This window comes from Crocodylus siamensis, chromosome 10 (genome assembly GCF_052110815.1).
Source record: "Crocodylus siamensis isolate JL-2025a chromosome 10, ASM5211081v1, whole genome shotgun sequence".
Classification (NCBI taxonomy): Eukaryota; Metazoa; Chordata; order Crocodylia; family Crocodylidae; genus Crocodylus; species Crocodylus siamensis.
In genome coordinates, this window is record NC_143404.1 from 72,320,407 (window position 1) to 72,336,627 (window position 16,221).

A 16,221-nucleotide genomic window follows, 5' to 3' on the forward strand; every position below is an offset into this window, starting at 1 on the left:
TGGGGAGCCAGCTCGGCCCCTCCGTGTCCTCGGGCCAGGTTGGTTTCACATGCCTTGTTTCAAGTCTCCTGTGGGATGTGCAGGCCTCGCCTGCTCTCGGGTGGGAAGGACGCACGGCGCCTTTCCCGCGTACAGCTCGTCTGGGGTCTCGGCTCTGACGACCCCCTGGGTGCACGAGCACTTTGCAGCCCCTGGCTTGGCCGGCACGGATGCATTATTATCCGTGTCATTATTATCAACCCTGTTTTACAGATCAGTAAACTGAGGCCCCTGGGATCCAGCTGCTCCCACGCACAATAGTGGGGCAGGGAGGGGGGAAGTCAGCCAGGAGCTCTGCTCTGGACTATCCCCTCGCGCGTGACTGACTCAGGGTCGCACGGCAAACCCCCGGCAGAGCTGGGAGCGCTCCCACTTCCTTCCCCTCCTGCCTGGGACTCTGCTGGAAGCAGGGCCTGCGTCCGTCTGGCAAACGCCCTGCAGGGGAGAGCTGCTCCCTTCTCCCTGCCTGCAAGGGACAGACCCCGCTAGCTGCACCCTCCCTGCTCCATCTATTGTTAGGGGTTGCAAAGGCAAGGAGTGAATCTCGCCAATGCCTGAAGCGACAGACTCTCTCGGGGAAGTGCAGCCCGCTCCCCTGCAGCTCAGGGTGAGAAGAAACCAGATCCTAAATCTGTCTGAGCCCGGGACCCAGCTAGCACCCAGGTCTCCAAAATGCAGCCAGCTACAGGGGGTCGATGCATCTCCGCTGGCTGCAGTTCGTTCCCGTGCAGGCGGCTCTACCTGCTTGGCTTGTGCATCACCTGTCGCTGCTTTTTCCTGGGCCTAGGGGCAAATGCAGCCATGAAGGACATGGGACAGCCCTAAGTATCTGGGAAAGGCTCAATCCTGGATGCTGAGCCTGAACCGGACCCGAAGGGCTCAGAGGCCTGGGGCGGCATTAGCTCTGTTTGCAGACGTGCCTGGCTCGGGGGAGGAAGGCAGGTGCTGCAGGCAACGATGCTGCACCAGCCACAGTCCCGGGAGGGCGCTGAGCGGGGCACTGCCCCGCCGGCCCTGTGCCCTGGCAGCCGGGAGAGCGCAGCATAACTGTCCGCCTCGGCGCGGTGAAAAACACAGCGGTGGGCGGGGGCAGGCGGGCGAGCGAGGGCGGCAGCCGCCTCTGAAGGAAACGGGTTGAGAAAGCCGTGGGGGCCCCCAAACCGCCGGAGCCGTACGGTTAGCTCTCGCCCCCAGCTGGAAGAGGCCCCGGTTTCCCCCTGAGCCTGGTGTCCTGGGGAGATTAGCTCTCGGCTCAGTGGGCTTGAGTGGCAGCCGGAAAAGCCAGCCCTGCACCGCACACAACGGGAGGCCAGCTGAGTCAGCCTTTGTACCTGTCAGGAAATCATTCATAAACCTGACACACGGGCCTGGACGCAGCGTCTCCCCCACCCCCTGCCCCGGGCTGCTGCATTGAGCCGTGGGGACAGCGCTCTTTCTATAGCCGCTCCTTCCCCGCTCGCAGCATCCAGCGTCCGCACGTGACTTGCCCCCTAACGCTCGGAGCAAAGGTGTCGAGGAATAAAACATCCTTGGCTCCCAACGCTCTGGGAGCGGGGCAAAGGGGCTGCTTGCGTCTCCCCTGCGGCAGGGCTGGGAGCCGGGGGCGAGATTCGCCGCGCCACGTGCTAAGGCCAGCGTCGTCTCCCAGCTTCGTGCAGTCGTGCGTGCTGGAGGCCGGGCTGGAGAGCTGCAGCTCCATTTTTAATCCACTGCAGCTAAGGCTCCTCTGGGCTCTGCCCTCATAAACACCCCATGTCTACGCAGAGGGTTTCTCTCCAACCTGCGGGGGTTTCAGAGTGGCACTGACCACTTCTGTCACCCATGATCAAATGCCTGGGAGGAAGGAGACACGACCAAGATGCCAGCAGCCTCCGCCGGCGCACAAAGGCTGCATCGTGCTGGGGAAGCATGGCAGGTGTAGCGGTGCCTTGAGTGTGGCCAGGGGTCGGCCAGCCTCCGCGGTCATCAGCCTGGAGAAACTTGAACTTAATGGTGGGGAGAGGGAAGAGGTCAGTGCCTGGAGGCTGGCTTGCTATTGATAGTGGCATCTTGTAAGATGTCATTATAGTCCGCCTTCTAATGCACCTGGATGTGGTCCAGCGCAGCATCCTGGCAGCAGTGGGGCTGGCAGAAATCATAGGCCAGGCAGCTGAGAACATAAGGCAGAGATGCCCCATGTAGTCACAGAACCATACTTCGACTCCACCTCCAAGGTGGGCTTGGGAGGGGAAACCTGAGGGTGTGCATCCGGGGGGGACCGATCACGGGGCACGAGCTGCCTGAGCAGGTGAGGTGGAGGAGCTGATGCTATGAATTCAGCAAGCTGTATGCATGCCTGGTCCCTAGAGGAGCAGTGTTTTGCTGGAAGGGTTTTACTTCAAAGGAGTCTTTTGTTTTTGCTTGCCATGAGGTGACAAAACATGAAGCCCTTGAACTGGAATGATGCAGAGGAGAGAAAAATGCCAATACTGACCCTGGGACAAATGGAGGCCTTTCAAGGCCCTTCTTCACGTTACCTTCCACACGCATGATGTGGCTCTTGGTCATTGGTCCTAGCTGTAAAAAGGCAAAAGGGAAAACTCCGCTTTCCCAGCCTGAAAACATCCTGCAAGACCAGCCCAGCCCAGAGGCCAACTTGTGGGAAGTTGTGTTGTTTCTTTATGATCTATTTGTGTGTGGCTGAACGGTGTGGGAGCATGGAAACCTTAATTTGGAAGGGAAGCTGTCTACACAGGGAGGATGGCGAGCTTGGTTTTTACTGAGACTGGTCATTAAGAACTGGCTGCATACTGCAGGACAGTAAATGATTTTGCATATTGGCTTGAATTAGCAAAGATCTTATTCCTACATATCTGTGTGCATTTGCTCTTCCTGTTGCATGTGCTTTTGACTGGAGAATTGAGCAGAGACCTCTTCTCCCCACCGTTTTGGAACAAGAGTACATTGTAAGAAGGAGTGTGGGTTGTAGCCGTGCTGGGCTAAGGACACAGGCAGACAAGATTATTGGTATATGTTGCACGGGCTTCTTTTCTACCATGGAGAACACAACACCAACAGATTCTCCCTATGCCTGAAGAAGGGTGTTTTGTGCCTGAAAGCGTGCAGAAAACAATTTTTTCCAACTATATAGTTGGTCTAATAGAAGATACCGCATTTACCCAATGAACCTTGTCTGCCTCTTGCAATAAGGAGGTGTTGGTTGTAGCCGTGTTGGTCTAAGGACATAGGCAGATAAGGTTCTTCGGGTAAACGTGGTATCTTTTGATCTGAGAGCAGAGTCCTCTGGTTGCACGTCAAGAGCTCACCTTCCTAGCACGAAAGCCAAATGTGATGGAGCTTGTAGGGAAACGTGTCTATTAGGGACAAGTTAGAAGCTTCTACCCACATTTCGTATCGGCCTCAGACTCAGGAACTCTTTTCATTAGGACCCTGCGTTCACAAAGACAGGAGGATGCATCTGACTGGCTGCATGGCAAGAAGTAAGGGGACTTCTCATACTTTTCTGTAAGGAGGCAGGAGCGGGACGGATGGGATGGTGCTAAGTGCTGAATTTGGTCAGGCTCTCCTTTTTCTACTCCGGCCAGTCTGAAAACAATCACTTCACTTGATTGATGCACACCAAACAGGAAGTTAATGCGACTCTTTTATTAACTTCCTAGCTTGCATACTACCACTGTATAAGCAGACTTCCATTTACTTCTGACAATACTTTCTCTTAGTGGCTAGGACAGAAGAGCAGCACGGGTCTGCTTGGCTGTCAGCTACGAGTACCTGTAAAGGTCTCAGACTCGGAAGGACAGAACTATAACAGGTTTAAGGGCTGGTTCCAGCTGAGGGCAGAAGGACTTGAGAGCTTTGCTTACAAAACTGTGCAGTCCCCATCTAGCAAGGTTATGGAGCAGCAGTGAGATGGGATGTGCTGGCCCACAGGGCAAAAGCGCCGGGCCGTGCTATTAATTCAGTCCCATCTGGTTTCAACTGAAACACTCCAGACTGGTTTTGACTCGTTCCATCTCATGCAGAAAACTGTAGAATTGGGGCAGCGTCAGCTCTGAGGAAGCAAGAGAGGAATTGTGAAGCTTCAGCTTGCAAGTCCAACAGCAAAAGCAATGCCCAAGCGTGGTGCAGTCACACCTTGGCAGGGAACAGGAGAAACTGCCTCTTAACATGCTTGTCTGCAATATTGCACCAATGTAGTAGGAACTGCAGGTTGGGATTTGCATAAGGTGGAGAGCCACATTGGGATTGGTCTTCCCCCTCCTGTTCCTGCACTATGCCACTCTGTCTGCTGCACAGGACCCTGATTTTTCAGAGCTGGAGAGTGCATATTATTTTTCCTTATGTACAGACATAAAGATTGCCAAAAGAACCAGAGCTCCTAAATAATTCCCTTCCGGGACCCAGCAGGGTTGGAAGAGCTGCGAGCTGGCACGCCTGCAGTGACCCCTGCTGGGAAGCTGCGTCGGCTTCCACAGCTCGTTGTGACTCAGTAAATACCTTCTCTTTAAAGACCTGGCAACTGAACTTCCTTTCAAGCCTGGCAAAATGAACCCATTTTGAATGACCCTTGAACATCGAGCAACTCACCTACATACACGGGCTCTGTTTGGTTTCCTTTTTTAACCACCAGTTTCAGCTGGGAAGAAAAATCAGAGATTTTTTTAAATTAAAGCAGCTGGTATATGCCACCTTCATAAAAACCAAGTCATCCAGAGTCCACTTGTGACAGCCCAGGCTGGTGTAGAGATGCCATGTTTCCTTACTATTCTTCCATAAAAAGCTACTACGAGTGTCAATCCCAATTCGCTGAGATAAGGTGAGCCTTTACTGTAGGAGACAAATCCAACTTTACACATGGGACATTGGACTGAATGGTTTTGGATTCCTCCTTTCCCTGCCAGGGGCTCCACTTCTGACACCCACGGGGCATTCAGCAAAAGCAACCTAGCAATGCAGTCCTTTGATTTGAAGGATGTACTCAAGAAATTGGGCACAGAGGTAAAGCTCCAGAAACCATGCTCGGAGGGCATGTTTCCAGGGGGTCCCAGTGCCCTCCACTCCCTCTGAAGTCAGCTCTCCACCCCCACGTTCAGGTCTGAAGAGTGTGTGCCCAGTGGTGAAATGCAAGACGTGCTACTTTCATGCCCGTGCCTCGAGAACTTACCTGCAAGAAGATACTTCCCACCTTTTCCAGTTCGCTGTTCCCTGCAGTCACTGTGAGGTGGAAAGAGAGAGTTTGAACATGTTAAGCTTGGGCAGGCTAATTTAGTTGGGAAAGAGATTATTTCAAGAACACTACAGCTGAGAACTGCCGGGGTTTCGATTCCGGCATCCCACGTCCCACTCATGTTGGGATCCATTACCTCCAAACTTCCACTCCATGTCTATAAGCTGGTTAATCATCAGTGTCTGCCCAACAGCCAGGCTTGTCAGGGTGGGGGAATTCAGCTTCCACTGCAAGAGCAAAAACCGGACCGTAAATGATGGATGCAGAAAGACGTCTCCTTACCCAGTGCCAGCCCAAATCGGAAACTAGGCAGAGCCACAGCAACAGCACAAAGCACAGGTATGTATCAGCTTAAATGCTGAAGACTGAAAACAGAAGGGGAATGACTGAGGCCTAATGGCCAGACACTTGAAGATGAGACTTGGGTGTTTTTTAAAACTTTGGCAGGGGTCCAGTTTAACAGATTGGAGCAAGACGGCCTGTATGCCTGGGCAACACTGTTTGGTGCAAGCAAAGGCAGGAGCAGAGCTGCGGTAGTCCTTCAACCTATGGTGCAAATACACTACGAAGTAGGGCATATGCCCAAGTGAAAGCACTCCTTGGACAAAGCATTCGTGACGTCTCAGGTTAAGGCGGCTGAGCTGGTTAGAAAGAGGTAGCCCAACTCCTTGGTACCACTAAATACCAAGCCATAAGGTCATACACTTTTTTCCCCCAGTAAGGTTTTTAAGAAACAAAAGGAATTCTACTAATACCTGCTCTGCAAAGTAACTGGCTTTCTCTTCGCTGAGCCCTGTGGGAGAAACCACACGAGATTTAACCACATCAGAGCGAATTAAATATTTAATATTTTGGTAGATTTTGAGTGACCTACCCAGAGCAACGAAGTCCGCCCTGACTTGTTCAGATGACAGGTTCCTCTTCAGGGCACCTAGAACAAACATGGCAGGAGGAGGAAATCACTTGAACTGAAACACAGCGTTGCTGCGTGGAGCCAAACAAATACCGGGATGCAGATTCAGGAATGGGGACCTCTTTTCTGTGCAATTTGCTGCACAGTGCTAGTCCCTGGAGCAAGACAAGCCGGTGTTGCTCTGTACTAGCTTTGTAGATGCCAATGCTTTAAACGGCAGTAGGGTGCAAGGGCACAAGAGAGATGAGGCTGCCGCGTTGGTCTCCATGGTAATAGCAGCACCAGCAGCAGCTCTGTTTTGAAGTTACTGCGATTTCTCCCCTATAGAAGCGTTGCTCGTTAAAGGAAAACTGCTAAGGCCAGCAGGCTACTAATTTGACCTACCTGCTGTGTTTTGGATTGCAGGTGTGAACGTGTGCACATAACGTTCCCCCCGCTGCGCCTGCCTGCTTTGTTCTCGGGGAGCAGGGAGCACAGCGCAGTTTTACAAGGCTCCCGTTCTCCAAAGCCAAGACCAAGAGTCCTGGAAAAATCAGAAATGCTGCTGTTGCCCCTGCCTGGCTTTGTAGACCGCTTCACTAAGCACTTGTCGGGACAGACGGTGGTAGGTAATGTGCAGGGCATCCCAGCCCTGACACAAATGGTACAAGGAGTGAAAATTAAGGCACAAGATTGCTAAATCGGTTGTGATTCCAGACTGTAAATGCCTTGGAGTAAAAGGAGGAAGGAAACCTTTCATTACTTTCCTGGGACGGGGAGAAATGGCCTGAAGCTATAGAAGGAAAGTTCAGGGCAAACACTGGAAGAAACTTTCCAGCTAGACCCAACTATGTGGGAGCTTCAGAGAGAGCTGAGACGGGAAGGTATCAGCAAGAGCAATGGGTGGCAGGATGGACTCCCAGGATGTGGGCGAGGCCTGGCCACAACAACCGCATCCAGGCCGAGGTGCTGGCGGCAGGAATGCCATGCGGGGCAAGCTAGTAAAATGCAGGCAGTCAGATCGGTGGCTGCCGTGGGCTTTTCTGGTCCCAGTTTGAGACTGGCGAGATGCTCACACAATAAACCGAAACCTCCCTTTCAAAGGCAGCTGCACAGACAGGCTTTGAAGTATTCCCATGTCCTGCGCGCTCTAATAGGGCTTGAATTGTCTCTGTCTGGGGGAGCACATCTTCCTGCTGCAAAGTGCAATGCCGACTCATCAGGATGGGAGCTCCTATGGGGACCTGCTCTCAGCACCGCTGCATTCATTTAACCAACGGTGCAAATTGCAAATGCAAGTTAAATTGGTGCAGCCAGTTTTAAACCAGTCCATGGGTTCCCACCTGGGGGTTGTGTGGGCTTCACCCCCATCACTTTTTTTTACCAAAGCTACCTAAAGCAGCAGGATTTGTGTGTGCAAGATCTAAGAGGCTACAGGCCCCCCACTCTGCAGAGCCTGGCTTAGGTATTGTGGAAAATCCCTTTTTCATTCTGAATTGCGAAGTGTTCGTGTAGTAACAGGGGCTCCAACCCTGCAGCTGAATGGTTTAGGGCTCCAGGGGGCTCGGGACGGTTGCAGACACATTGGTGCAGGTTTCACGTTCAGGCCAGGAGTCAACACTCCTGCCCGCCCGCTCGGTCCTGCCCAGAGTACTCACCGTTCGGCACCAAGAGGAGACTTTTGACAATATTTTTCAGAGGCCCCAGGCTGATTTTGTTCATGGCAGCAAATTCTGAGAGCTGAGTCAGAAACCTTTCCACCTGGAAAAGGAGAAGAGCAGAGATGCAGCCTCATCTCTGGGCTCTTTTCTCCAGAAGGCTGGAGGCAAACTCTTCGCCCGCGCCTGCCATGGGGGCCTTACCTCCTTGGGCTCTGTCAAGAAGCGGAAGAGCACGTCGGTCAGCGCCGAGAATTGCTGAAAGAAACGGGACAGCGTGGCTGCAACGTCCCTCTCCCCACACCCGCTGCTCCCCTGCCTTTCCCCTCGGCGGCGCAGCTCTGCGGCCACAGACTGGCTTGACCGTACGCCACTTCCCCGCCGGGCGAGAGCCTTTGGTCAGGTTTGGGTCCTGACTTTTTTTTACTTATTTTTTTGTAATATATTTAGTGCTCCAAATCACATTGAGTGAGCAGAGCTGAATCGTTCCAAAAACCAGATCGACTGAACAGGCAGAACTCAATACAACCTGCGAGCATCCTCCATCCCACACTGATCACCTGGGGCTTCAGATGCTCCCAAATCCATTGCCAGGCATCCTACGGGCAGGTCCAAGCCTGGAGGCCTCAGGGCTCGGGTGGCCCAGGTACTACAGGCAAGCATCTTCCAGATGCCCCCTTCGCTTGACTGCAACCCACGCTTGGGCCCTGCTGCTTCAGGGGTTCTGCATTCAAGAACGTGCTCCTGGCAGCACCCAGGGCTAGGATCCCACTTCGGGGACCAGGGTCACTGCACCGATTGCAGGACGATGGTTACCCCAGGCCCCTGGGCGCACCGCAGTGGGGAGCGGGGGAGGCAAAACGTTACTCTGAAGCGTGGCGGGGAAGAGCTGCCCGCCGAGGCCCGCGCCGGTCTCTGCCAAGCCGCGGGGCGCAGCAGGCAGCGCCAGGGATTCGCAGGCATCCTGGTTTGTTCTGATTTTTTAAAAAAAGATCCCTAATTTTCGGATTAAAAGCCAAGTAACGCCAAACCCCGTGACTAAAACGAAGCGCCGCGGGGACAGAGGAGGCCTGTGGTGGAGCCGCTCCCGCCGGTCAGCGCGGCCCGGGGCGGGGCGGCCCTTCCAGCGAGCTGCCGCCGGCCGCGCACCCCGGGGGCTCGGCGTCACCCCTGGGAAAGGGGAGCTGGGGGGGGGGGGGCGCCTTTTTTAACCCGGAAGTTGGGTTGGGTTGGCTTATTTAACCGGAGGAAGCAGGTTCCTGGCGCTGGCAGGAGCTGCTCGGAGCCCGGGGGCTGCCCGGGCAGAGCCCCCCGCACGCACGCACGCGGCCGGGCCGGGCCGGGCCGGGCCGGGCCGCCCGGGAGCGGCGGCGCCGAGCTCCGGGCAGTGCCCCCCGCCCCGGCGCGTGCAGCGCGCAGGCCGGACGCGGCCGCACCTGGGCGCTGAGCTGGTCGAGGTTGTGCATGTCTGCGCTCACCGCCTCCGGCACCGGCTCCCGGGTGAAGTGCAGCGGCCCCATGTCGGTGCGGGCCCGCGCCGGCTGCGCCCGCCCCTTCCCGGCCCCGCCCCGCCCTCTCGGCTCCCGCGGCCGGCGCGGGCTTCTGCCCCGCCTCAGTTTCTTTCGAGTGGTTTTCGTGAGTCCGGGGGCGACGTAAATCTCGCTCTGCTCCTGTCCGTAGCGCCGCGGAGCCCTCGGTAGCAACGCTCGGGCTGGGGAAGCTTTTTTTCCCTTGACCCTTGGTTCGTGACCCCCCCCAAAAAAAAAATACCAAAAGCCGGGACTTCAGCAACACGTTGTCTTCGCGTGGCGGCGCGTTTCCCTCGCTGAGGCCTTGTCCCCGGGTGTCTCTCATGGGACGCCTGCGGACGAAGCCCGGGGGGCAAGGGCATGAAGGCGTGGGGCCTAAGACCACCTCCGGTGCGCGTTGTAGAGGATTTGAGTTCGGTAAAAGCATGTCACAAGCCAAACTTTTTATTTTCTGCCTTGCAGAGACTACGCTTTGCAGGTGATACTCAGCCCCGGTCTGTCTTGCTGCTGCTTGTGATGTAGTTTCTGCCAACCGGCTCCTTCACGTGGGCCAGGTACGCCCTGGCAGGTTTTCCCCTCGCCCAGGATTTCACCAGCGCTTTACTCCTGGCCCTTCCGAAGCCCATGCCCAGCTCCGGGTGCAGTGGTGCGGGGCAGGGGCAGCTGGAGGAGGTGATACTTTTACATCTGTGTAGCGTTTCTGGTACAAACAATGGGGCTGCTTAAATACGTAAATGGGGCCTTAAGCTGCCACTTCGCAACTTTCTAACAGCAGGAAAATAGGCCTTCCAAAAGTGATTTCGCTGTCACCATATCAGATCCATTTGATCTTAATGTTTGTGATTGGCTGCCTGAGTGGAGGGCTTGGAAACCCTTTGTGAGCAGTGAAACTGCTGCAGCTCACGGTGCTTTCTGCTTTATTACTGTCACTTTCCATTGCAAAGGAGAGCATAGGAAGTTTTATCATGCCTTTCACCCTGACAATATCCCAAATGGATGGAGAAAGCAGTGAATTAATCAGGCAAGTACCAGCAACAATGAGGAGCTAAAGGAGGCCTTGACTGAGGATTACAAGATTCGAATTTTTTTTTTTAATACAACTTGAACTCAGAGTGGCTGCATCTCCCCTCCGTGGGGGTGTTGACAACAGCAGTGCAAACATCTGGACCTCTTGGTTCAGAGATGATACCTTCCATTAGACCAGCTGAGAAATTGCAAAAAAAAAATGAGTATTTTTATATTTGACAACAGCAGTAAGTGGAAATGTTTGCAGGATGGGGATCCTAAATATGTAAAGCACCTTCACCTTAAAACAACCGAGGAAAAAGGTCCAGTTAGGGGTGTCAGTAATTAAACAATTGGAGCCATTTCCTGAGGGCTCTGATGGTTTCTGAATAGCAGCAGTTTGAAAATCAAGAGGGGAGGCTCTTGTAGGATGCGGACAAGAATTTGTTCAGGGGTGTTGGTTGTTGGTCTAAGGACGTGGGCAGGCCAGGCTCTGTGGGTAGATGTGATCTCTTTTATTGGACCAGCTGAGTAGTGTGTGATATCTTTTATTAGACCGAGACCAACTTTGCAAGCTTCGGTGCACAAAGACGAAATGTGAAAGCTTGCAAAGAACTTTTTCCAACTATTTAGTTGGTCAAATGAGATCACATCTGCCTGAAGGACTTTGCCAGAATTTATTCAGGGCATTCTGCTGGGCTTTGGTGCACGGGAGGTCAGACTAGTGGTTTTTTCAGGCCAAAGAATATATGAATAAACCATTAAAAAAAAAAAAAGTGTCTCCCTTATGCTAAATTTTAACAGCTCTGAGTTAAATGTTTGCAGCAGACTGCTGCCTCCCAACCCCACCCAGACCCCGATGACTTCCACCACAGTGAGGGAGAGGCAACTTTCTAGGGGATCTTGGCTTACAAGGCAAGCATTGTAATGTAGCGGTGTGGCCTTAGTTAGCATGGGGATTACTCACAAGAGAGTTAATCGCAGAACTTTGTAAGCGAGTGCATGTGCATGTGATGGGGAGAGAGAGGCATGGGAAGCCTGTGCCATATCATTCAGTCATTTCTCATGCAGCAGATGGGTTCCTTGGGAAGCTGGGAGTGATCCGGCCAAGGAGAAGAGGTTAAATCAAAGTACAAGGCTCATAACATCCTGTTTGAACAATCAACAGGAAACTCGGCCTGCACACCTCATGGGAGGCTGGCATGTTTGAAGTGGGAGCTATTCCCCATGTCTAAGGTGCAGCTCCAGTGTTTCAGACCAGCACCGGTCCATTTGGATTTATGTGGGACCTGGGTCAGGCTTTGATCACTGGGGAAGACAAAGCTGACCTGGAGAGAGAGCTGTAGGCCGGTGGGACTGGTAAGTAGACAGGAGCATCTTGCATATGAGAAGCTGGCAGCACTGGGAGTATGCATTAGTCATTCTGTTTTAAGTGTCTTGCACTCACTGATATAAAACCCCTTGTTGGGGACCCAATTCTTGCATCTCCAAAGCTCCCTTTTACTTGGGCAGGTAAGTGGAGATCTGCAGTTTCAGATGCAAAGAAAGGCTCCATAGGCAATCCTGGTGCCATTCTCATGCTAAATTTGTCACTGATTGACTCCTCAAGGTGGTAGACAGCAGGAGCATTTTTGTGTTGCAGATAAGCCTCTTGCAACATCAACCACAAGTACTGCACTGGAAACAGCAACAGGAAAGTAGGGAGCACAGGAAAGCAGGGAAACTAAGCGTAAAGGAGCAGGCCCCAAAATGAGTTACCGGGTCAGCTTCTGCTGAACTGGAAATACATTTCTCAAATTCACTTCAGCCTCTTTTTTCCCCCCTTTAAATTTCCCCATTTGCTCAACAGCTGGTGGCCATTCCCTTGTGAACATACCATCTCCCTTTGTGTTCATACACAAGCCCTGTAAATCAGCGTTGTGCACTTTGATATCATTTTCTCTTGGAGGATCACAAAGCACTTTATGGATGATTGAAGCCTCACTACAGTCCCTGCAAGGCAAAGTGAGGTCATTATTCCCATTTTCTGGACAGAAAACTGAGGCGCAGAGATTTTTTGTTGCTCAAAATCAGACGGAGAGTCTTTGCGTAAGCAAGGAATAAAACTTAGCCCTCCTGCCACCTGGACCTATGGCTTAGACCAGTAGTGTTCAACCCTTTTCCATTTGAGGACCCCTAAAACATTTTGAATGGAGGTGTGGACCCCGTTGAATTGGAAGTGTGGGCATTCACCTACTTTAGATTGATTTAACACATCTTTGGTGGATCTCTGGGGGTCCGTGGACCACCGGTTGAAAAGCACTGGCTGAGATGTCTAGTCTTTGTTTAGTATGCTGGAGGCTTCAGGATGCCTTTGGGCTGACCAGGGTAACCCTAAACTGAGGATTTTTCAAGACCTTTCCTATTTTTTTTCCCCGATGGCTAGTTGGCTTTAAAGAGCCAGCAATATCTGAGAGACAACTTGGCAGCAAAACTTTTTTTGAACCGTTCTCCCCCCGGGTTTGTATGGAAAGGTTGTTAGGATTTCAGCTCCTCCTGCCAATGCTGCTGCCCTGTAACATCACCATGTCCATCCCACGCGCAAGTGACTGGGGTTGCAAGAGCAAGTGGCAGTGGATTTTGCACCCAGTGGTGCATGATTTTGGCAGCGTTGAGAGCAGCAGCTGGGCTCTGTTCTCACCTCTGCTCCGGAGCAGCCCTGTGACTTGTGGCAAACCCCTTCAGTCTGTACGTCCGTACAGCAGGGATGATGCCCGGAGTTGCAAGGATTCATTCATGTTTGTAAGGTGCTGTGGTGTCCGCAGGCAAAAGAGGTTGGAGAGAGGCTACGAGCTCCGAACAGTGGATTTGGAAGTCCTGGTCGCTTTGGATTAGGCCTGCGGCTGCAGAAAGCAAATGCTTTGCTCGAGGAAAAGGCGATTTCGTAGCTGTGTCCCTCAGAGCTGCCCTGAGGATTTCCCTTTCCTTGCTCAGGTGCTCCAGTCTTTCAGGAAGTTTTGGTCACACGGTTGTCATTTATTTTTACCCTCCTCCCCTTCTCTTTTTATTGAAAGGATCTTGCAGCCCACAGGCCTCATGTAGGAGGCACCAGGCTTCCTCTCGTGAACAGAAGTTTCCAGCAGACGTGAAGAGCCGAGCCCTTTACGAGTGGAGGCGAGTGGCTGGTTTTCACAGGCGGTGCACGGCAGGATTGTAACGCTATCTGACTGCAGCTCGACTTGATTGAAGCAGGCGTGGACGGTGATGGCCCTGTTCCCCCACACAACACAATACACGGCGGCTGTCTCGGTTTCTGTTTGGTTTGGACAGGCAGGAGAGAGAGGGAGAGATTTGCAGGGGGAGCATTGTCGCTGACCCTGGGAGGTTGTAGTTGTGTCATCCCTCAGCTGAGCTTAAAGACTGAGCAAGGGTGGGGCTAGGTAAACAGGAGGGATGGGGGACAGGGTCCACCCTCTGATAAAGGAGGACGGAGCAAACTCCTGGGTTTGTTTAAACACTGGGGGGCAAATTCACCAGCAGTGAGTCGCATACACTGCTGCTGCTCCCTAGGAAAAGTTCCTGCTTTTCTGGGAGCAAGGGCTGTGGTGCAAACGGTGTGCAAGCATGGGGACGGGGAGGGAAATCCCAGCCTCTCTGAAAAGCAGTAGGACATTTGCCATCAGCTTCAGCAAAGCCTGGATTTGACAGAGCCCCAGCTTACAGTGATGGAGCAACGCTCTCTGCTCTGAGCACGATGCTGCTGTGACAGTTCTTCCGCATACCCGGCCAGAGACGGAAGTAGCACGAGGTCCTCACTGGATCTTGGAGATCTGGGGTGGGAGGGTGAAAGGAGGGAGACAGCGGGAGTACTTCATGTTCTTTTCCCTTCTGAGGAGTCCCAGTCAGGGACCAGGACCCCACGGTGCTAAGCACCTACAAACCCAGAGCACAGAGAGCCCCTGGCCCGGCACAGAACGAGAGGCAGCAGGCGGATGGCGACGGAGCAGGGCAGGACAGGGCAGTCCTGGTCTCGGTGCCCAGCTAGGCTTGGCGTGGCAAAGGAAAGCTGTGAGCCAAGGCCCGAGTGGGAGCGCAGCGACACACGAGCCATGTCGTGGGTAAGGAGATGGGGAGACGCAAGAGCAGTCGGGGTCAGGGAGGCATGGGACAGGGCTGAGATGACTACTGGAAAGCCGCGGTGGTGAAAGCTGAGCATGACGCATCGCTTTCAGTATGACTGAATGCCACCGCTTCGGTGTAACCTTGTCCAGATCGGGGTGGAGGGGCCCCCTTCGGCAGGTTGGTTAGCGAGGATTGGGGGGTGGCCTCAAGATCTCCCGAGGTCCCTTCCAGTCCTAATGTCTATGAAGCGGTGGTGGAGGAAGGCTAGCGGGTGAGCCGGCGGGTGCTGGGGCTGGAACAGTCCTTGTGCAAGAAATGCTCTTGCTTTGCAGACTTCTCTGCTTCTCTCGGGCGTGGAGGGGTCCTGATCCTGCTTCCAGGTCCTGATCGTGCAACTTGGTCCAGTAGAGCAGACCCCAGGCATCCTGTGGAGGCGGGGGGGATGTGTATTTGGGGGGGACGGGACTAAAACACAGAGCCTGGGCCTCCACCCACCAGGAACAATCTGTGGGACCAGGCCCTGGTTTCTCACTAGATGAATGGATCCAGGAGACGGGAAGGCCCTGAAGAGGCTTCAGGTACAAATCCTGCTCCAAAGGTGCCTGTTTTCCCCGTGACCCGCGTACACAGCACCACAGCCTCTCCCCCCGCTGGGGCCCTGCGGGCGGAGGTGGGGACCGGGACGGGGATCAGCGCTTAACATGACAATCCAGTCAATGCAGCTTTGTGTCCTGCCCTTCCTTTCGTACAGAGCGCTCCAGAAATGCTCCCGAGTTAAATAATAACCTGAGAGCAGCAGGGGAAAGGGCTGTTTTCGGAGGCGACGGGAGATGGATGCTGGGCCCAGGGGTAGAGATGCGGGAGGAGGAGCGAAATCTGCGGCTCCATGTGACCGAGGAATGCGGCTTGGCCATAACCGATCCTGCTCCGAGTCCCGGCCTAGCATGTCTCAAGGGCTGGGCCTGTGGAGCACTTTATTTCCCTGGATCTGGAAAAAAAGCCAAGCAGAAAGGAACCCCGCTTGCGTGGTTTTGCGGAGGGGCTGCTTGGTTTGTGTGCGTTTCCACGGCTGCCCCCCTGCTGCGGGAGGCTTCCCCGGCCCGGCCACCTTCCCCTCGCCTGCATTGTGCGGCGCGGGGCTTGCAGCCGGCCTTGCTGAGGGGGGAAGATGGCCGCGGGGCCTGTGAGGAAGGGGCTGCGCGCGGCCCCGGCCTCCCGGGCCTGCGCTGCGCGGGGGCACGCTCGTGTGGCCAGCGTGGAGCAGGGAACAAGGGAGCGTCCCTCCGGGACTAAACCCCACGGCCCGGGGGTGGTGCGCGCGTCTGTCTGTGGGGACCAGGCCGCACCGATCCTGCCCTGTTCTTCCGCGCCCGCAGCCCCCCGGCGGCCCGCCGGCTGGGGGGCGCCCGTGGCGGGCCCTCGGGGCTCCTCCGTACTGTTCTCCCGTCCGGCGGGCCGGGCCGGGCCAGGAGGCCCCCAAGCCCCTCCTCGGGGGCGGGGCGGCGCGCGGGGGGGCCGGCCCCAAGTAAACGTAGCTTTGAGGTTGTCACTTTCCGATTCGAGACCCGGGAAAAGTCACGCCGGTGCCGGCGCGGAGCGGGCGCAGGTGAGCGGGGCCGGCCGCGCCGCAGCAGTCCCGCAGCTTTGGATCTTGCGGCGGGGCGGGCTGCGGGACGCGGCCGAGGCGGCGCGGGCGCTCGGTGGCAGAGGCGGGTGCGGGGGCCGGCAGCCCTGCCTCCCCCTCGGGGGGTCCTGCGGGCACCCCTGGGT

General features: G+C 54.8%; 2 protein-coding genes across 8 annotated transcripts in view; one reads left to right on the plus strand and one right to left on the minus strand.

The window, feature by feature from the left end:
• Positions 1–3,669: 3,669 nt before the first annotated feature.
• COMMD7 (COMM domain containing 7) lies at positions 3,670–9,394 on the minus strand. Of its 2 annotated transcripts, none has more exons than XM_090020881.1 (9): positions 9,253–9,394; positions 8,021–8,074; positions 7,817–7,919; positions 6,141–6,197; positions 6,022–6,059; positions 5,403–5,493; positions 5,204–5,253; positions 4,627–4,675; positions 3,670–4,090 (listed from the first exon to the last, which is right to left on the minus strand). In XM_090020881.1, exons 1-9 carry the CDS (start codon positions 9,334–9,336, stop codon positions 4,014–4,016), a joined length of 603 nt encoding a protein of 200 aa, XP_089877007.1. In that variant the 5' UTR covers positions 9,337–9,394; the 3' UTR covers positions 3,670–4,013. The 2 variants fall into 2 exon arrangements, with proteins under 2 accessions (XP_089877007.1, XP_089877009.1); XM_090020883.1 differs by having other exon boundaries at positions 9,295–9,390.
• Positions 9,395–9,534: 140 nt separating this feature from the next.
• Positions 9,535–16,221, plus strand: part of DNMT3B (DNA methyltransferase 3 beta) — a 37,558-nt gene continuing 30,871 nt past the window's right edge. Inside the window, exons 1-2 of one of the 6 annotated variants that reach the window (XM_090020880.1) lie at positions 14,312–14,447; positions 14,784–15,029. In XM_090020880.1, the coding sequence (XP_089877006.1) occupies positions 14,991–15,029 (39 nt within the window). In that variant the 5' untranslated portion in view covers positions 14,312–14,447; positions 14,784–14,990. Of the gene's footprint in view, positions 14,448–14,783; positions 15,030–15,086; positions 15,507–15,551; positions 16,058–16,221 lie in introns of those variants that run through there. The other 5 variants (XM_090020877.1, XM_090020876.1, XM_090020874.1 and 2 more) reach the window with 5 other exon arrangements.

What these genes read in the sequence shown, in the direction of transcription:
- COMMD7 (XM_090020881.1), bottom strand. Translation starts at nt 9,336, where the DNA reads ATGGGGCCGCTGCACTTCACCCGGGAGCCGGTGCCGGAGGCGGTGAGC. An exon ending in TCGACCAGCTCAGCGCCCAG is followed by an intron (nt 8,075 to 9,252) that starts GTGCGGCCGCGT and finishes CGTTTCTTTCAG; the next exon opens with CAATTCTCGGCGCTGACCGA. An exon ending in CCAGTTACTTTGCAGAGCAG is followed by an intron (nt 5,494 to 6,021) that starts GTATTAGTAGAA and finishes TTGCTCTTGCAG; the next exon opens with TGGAAGCTGAATTCCCCCAC.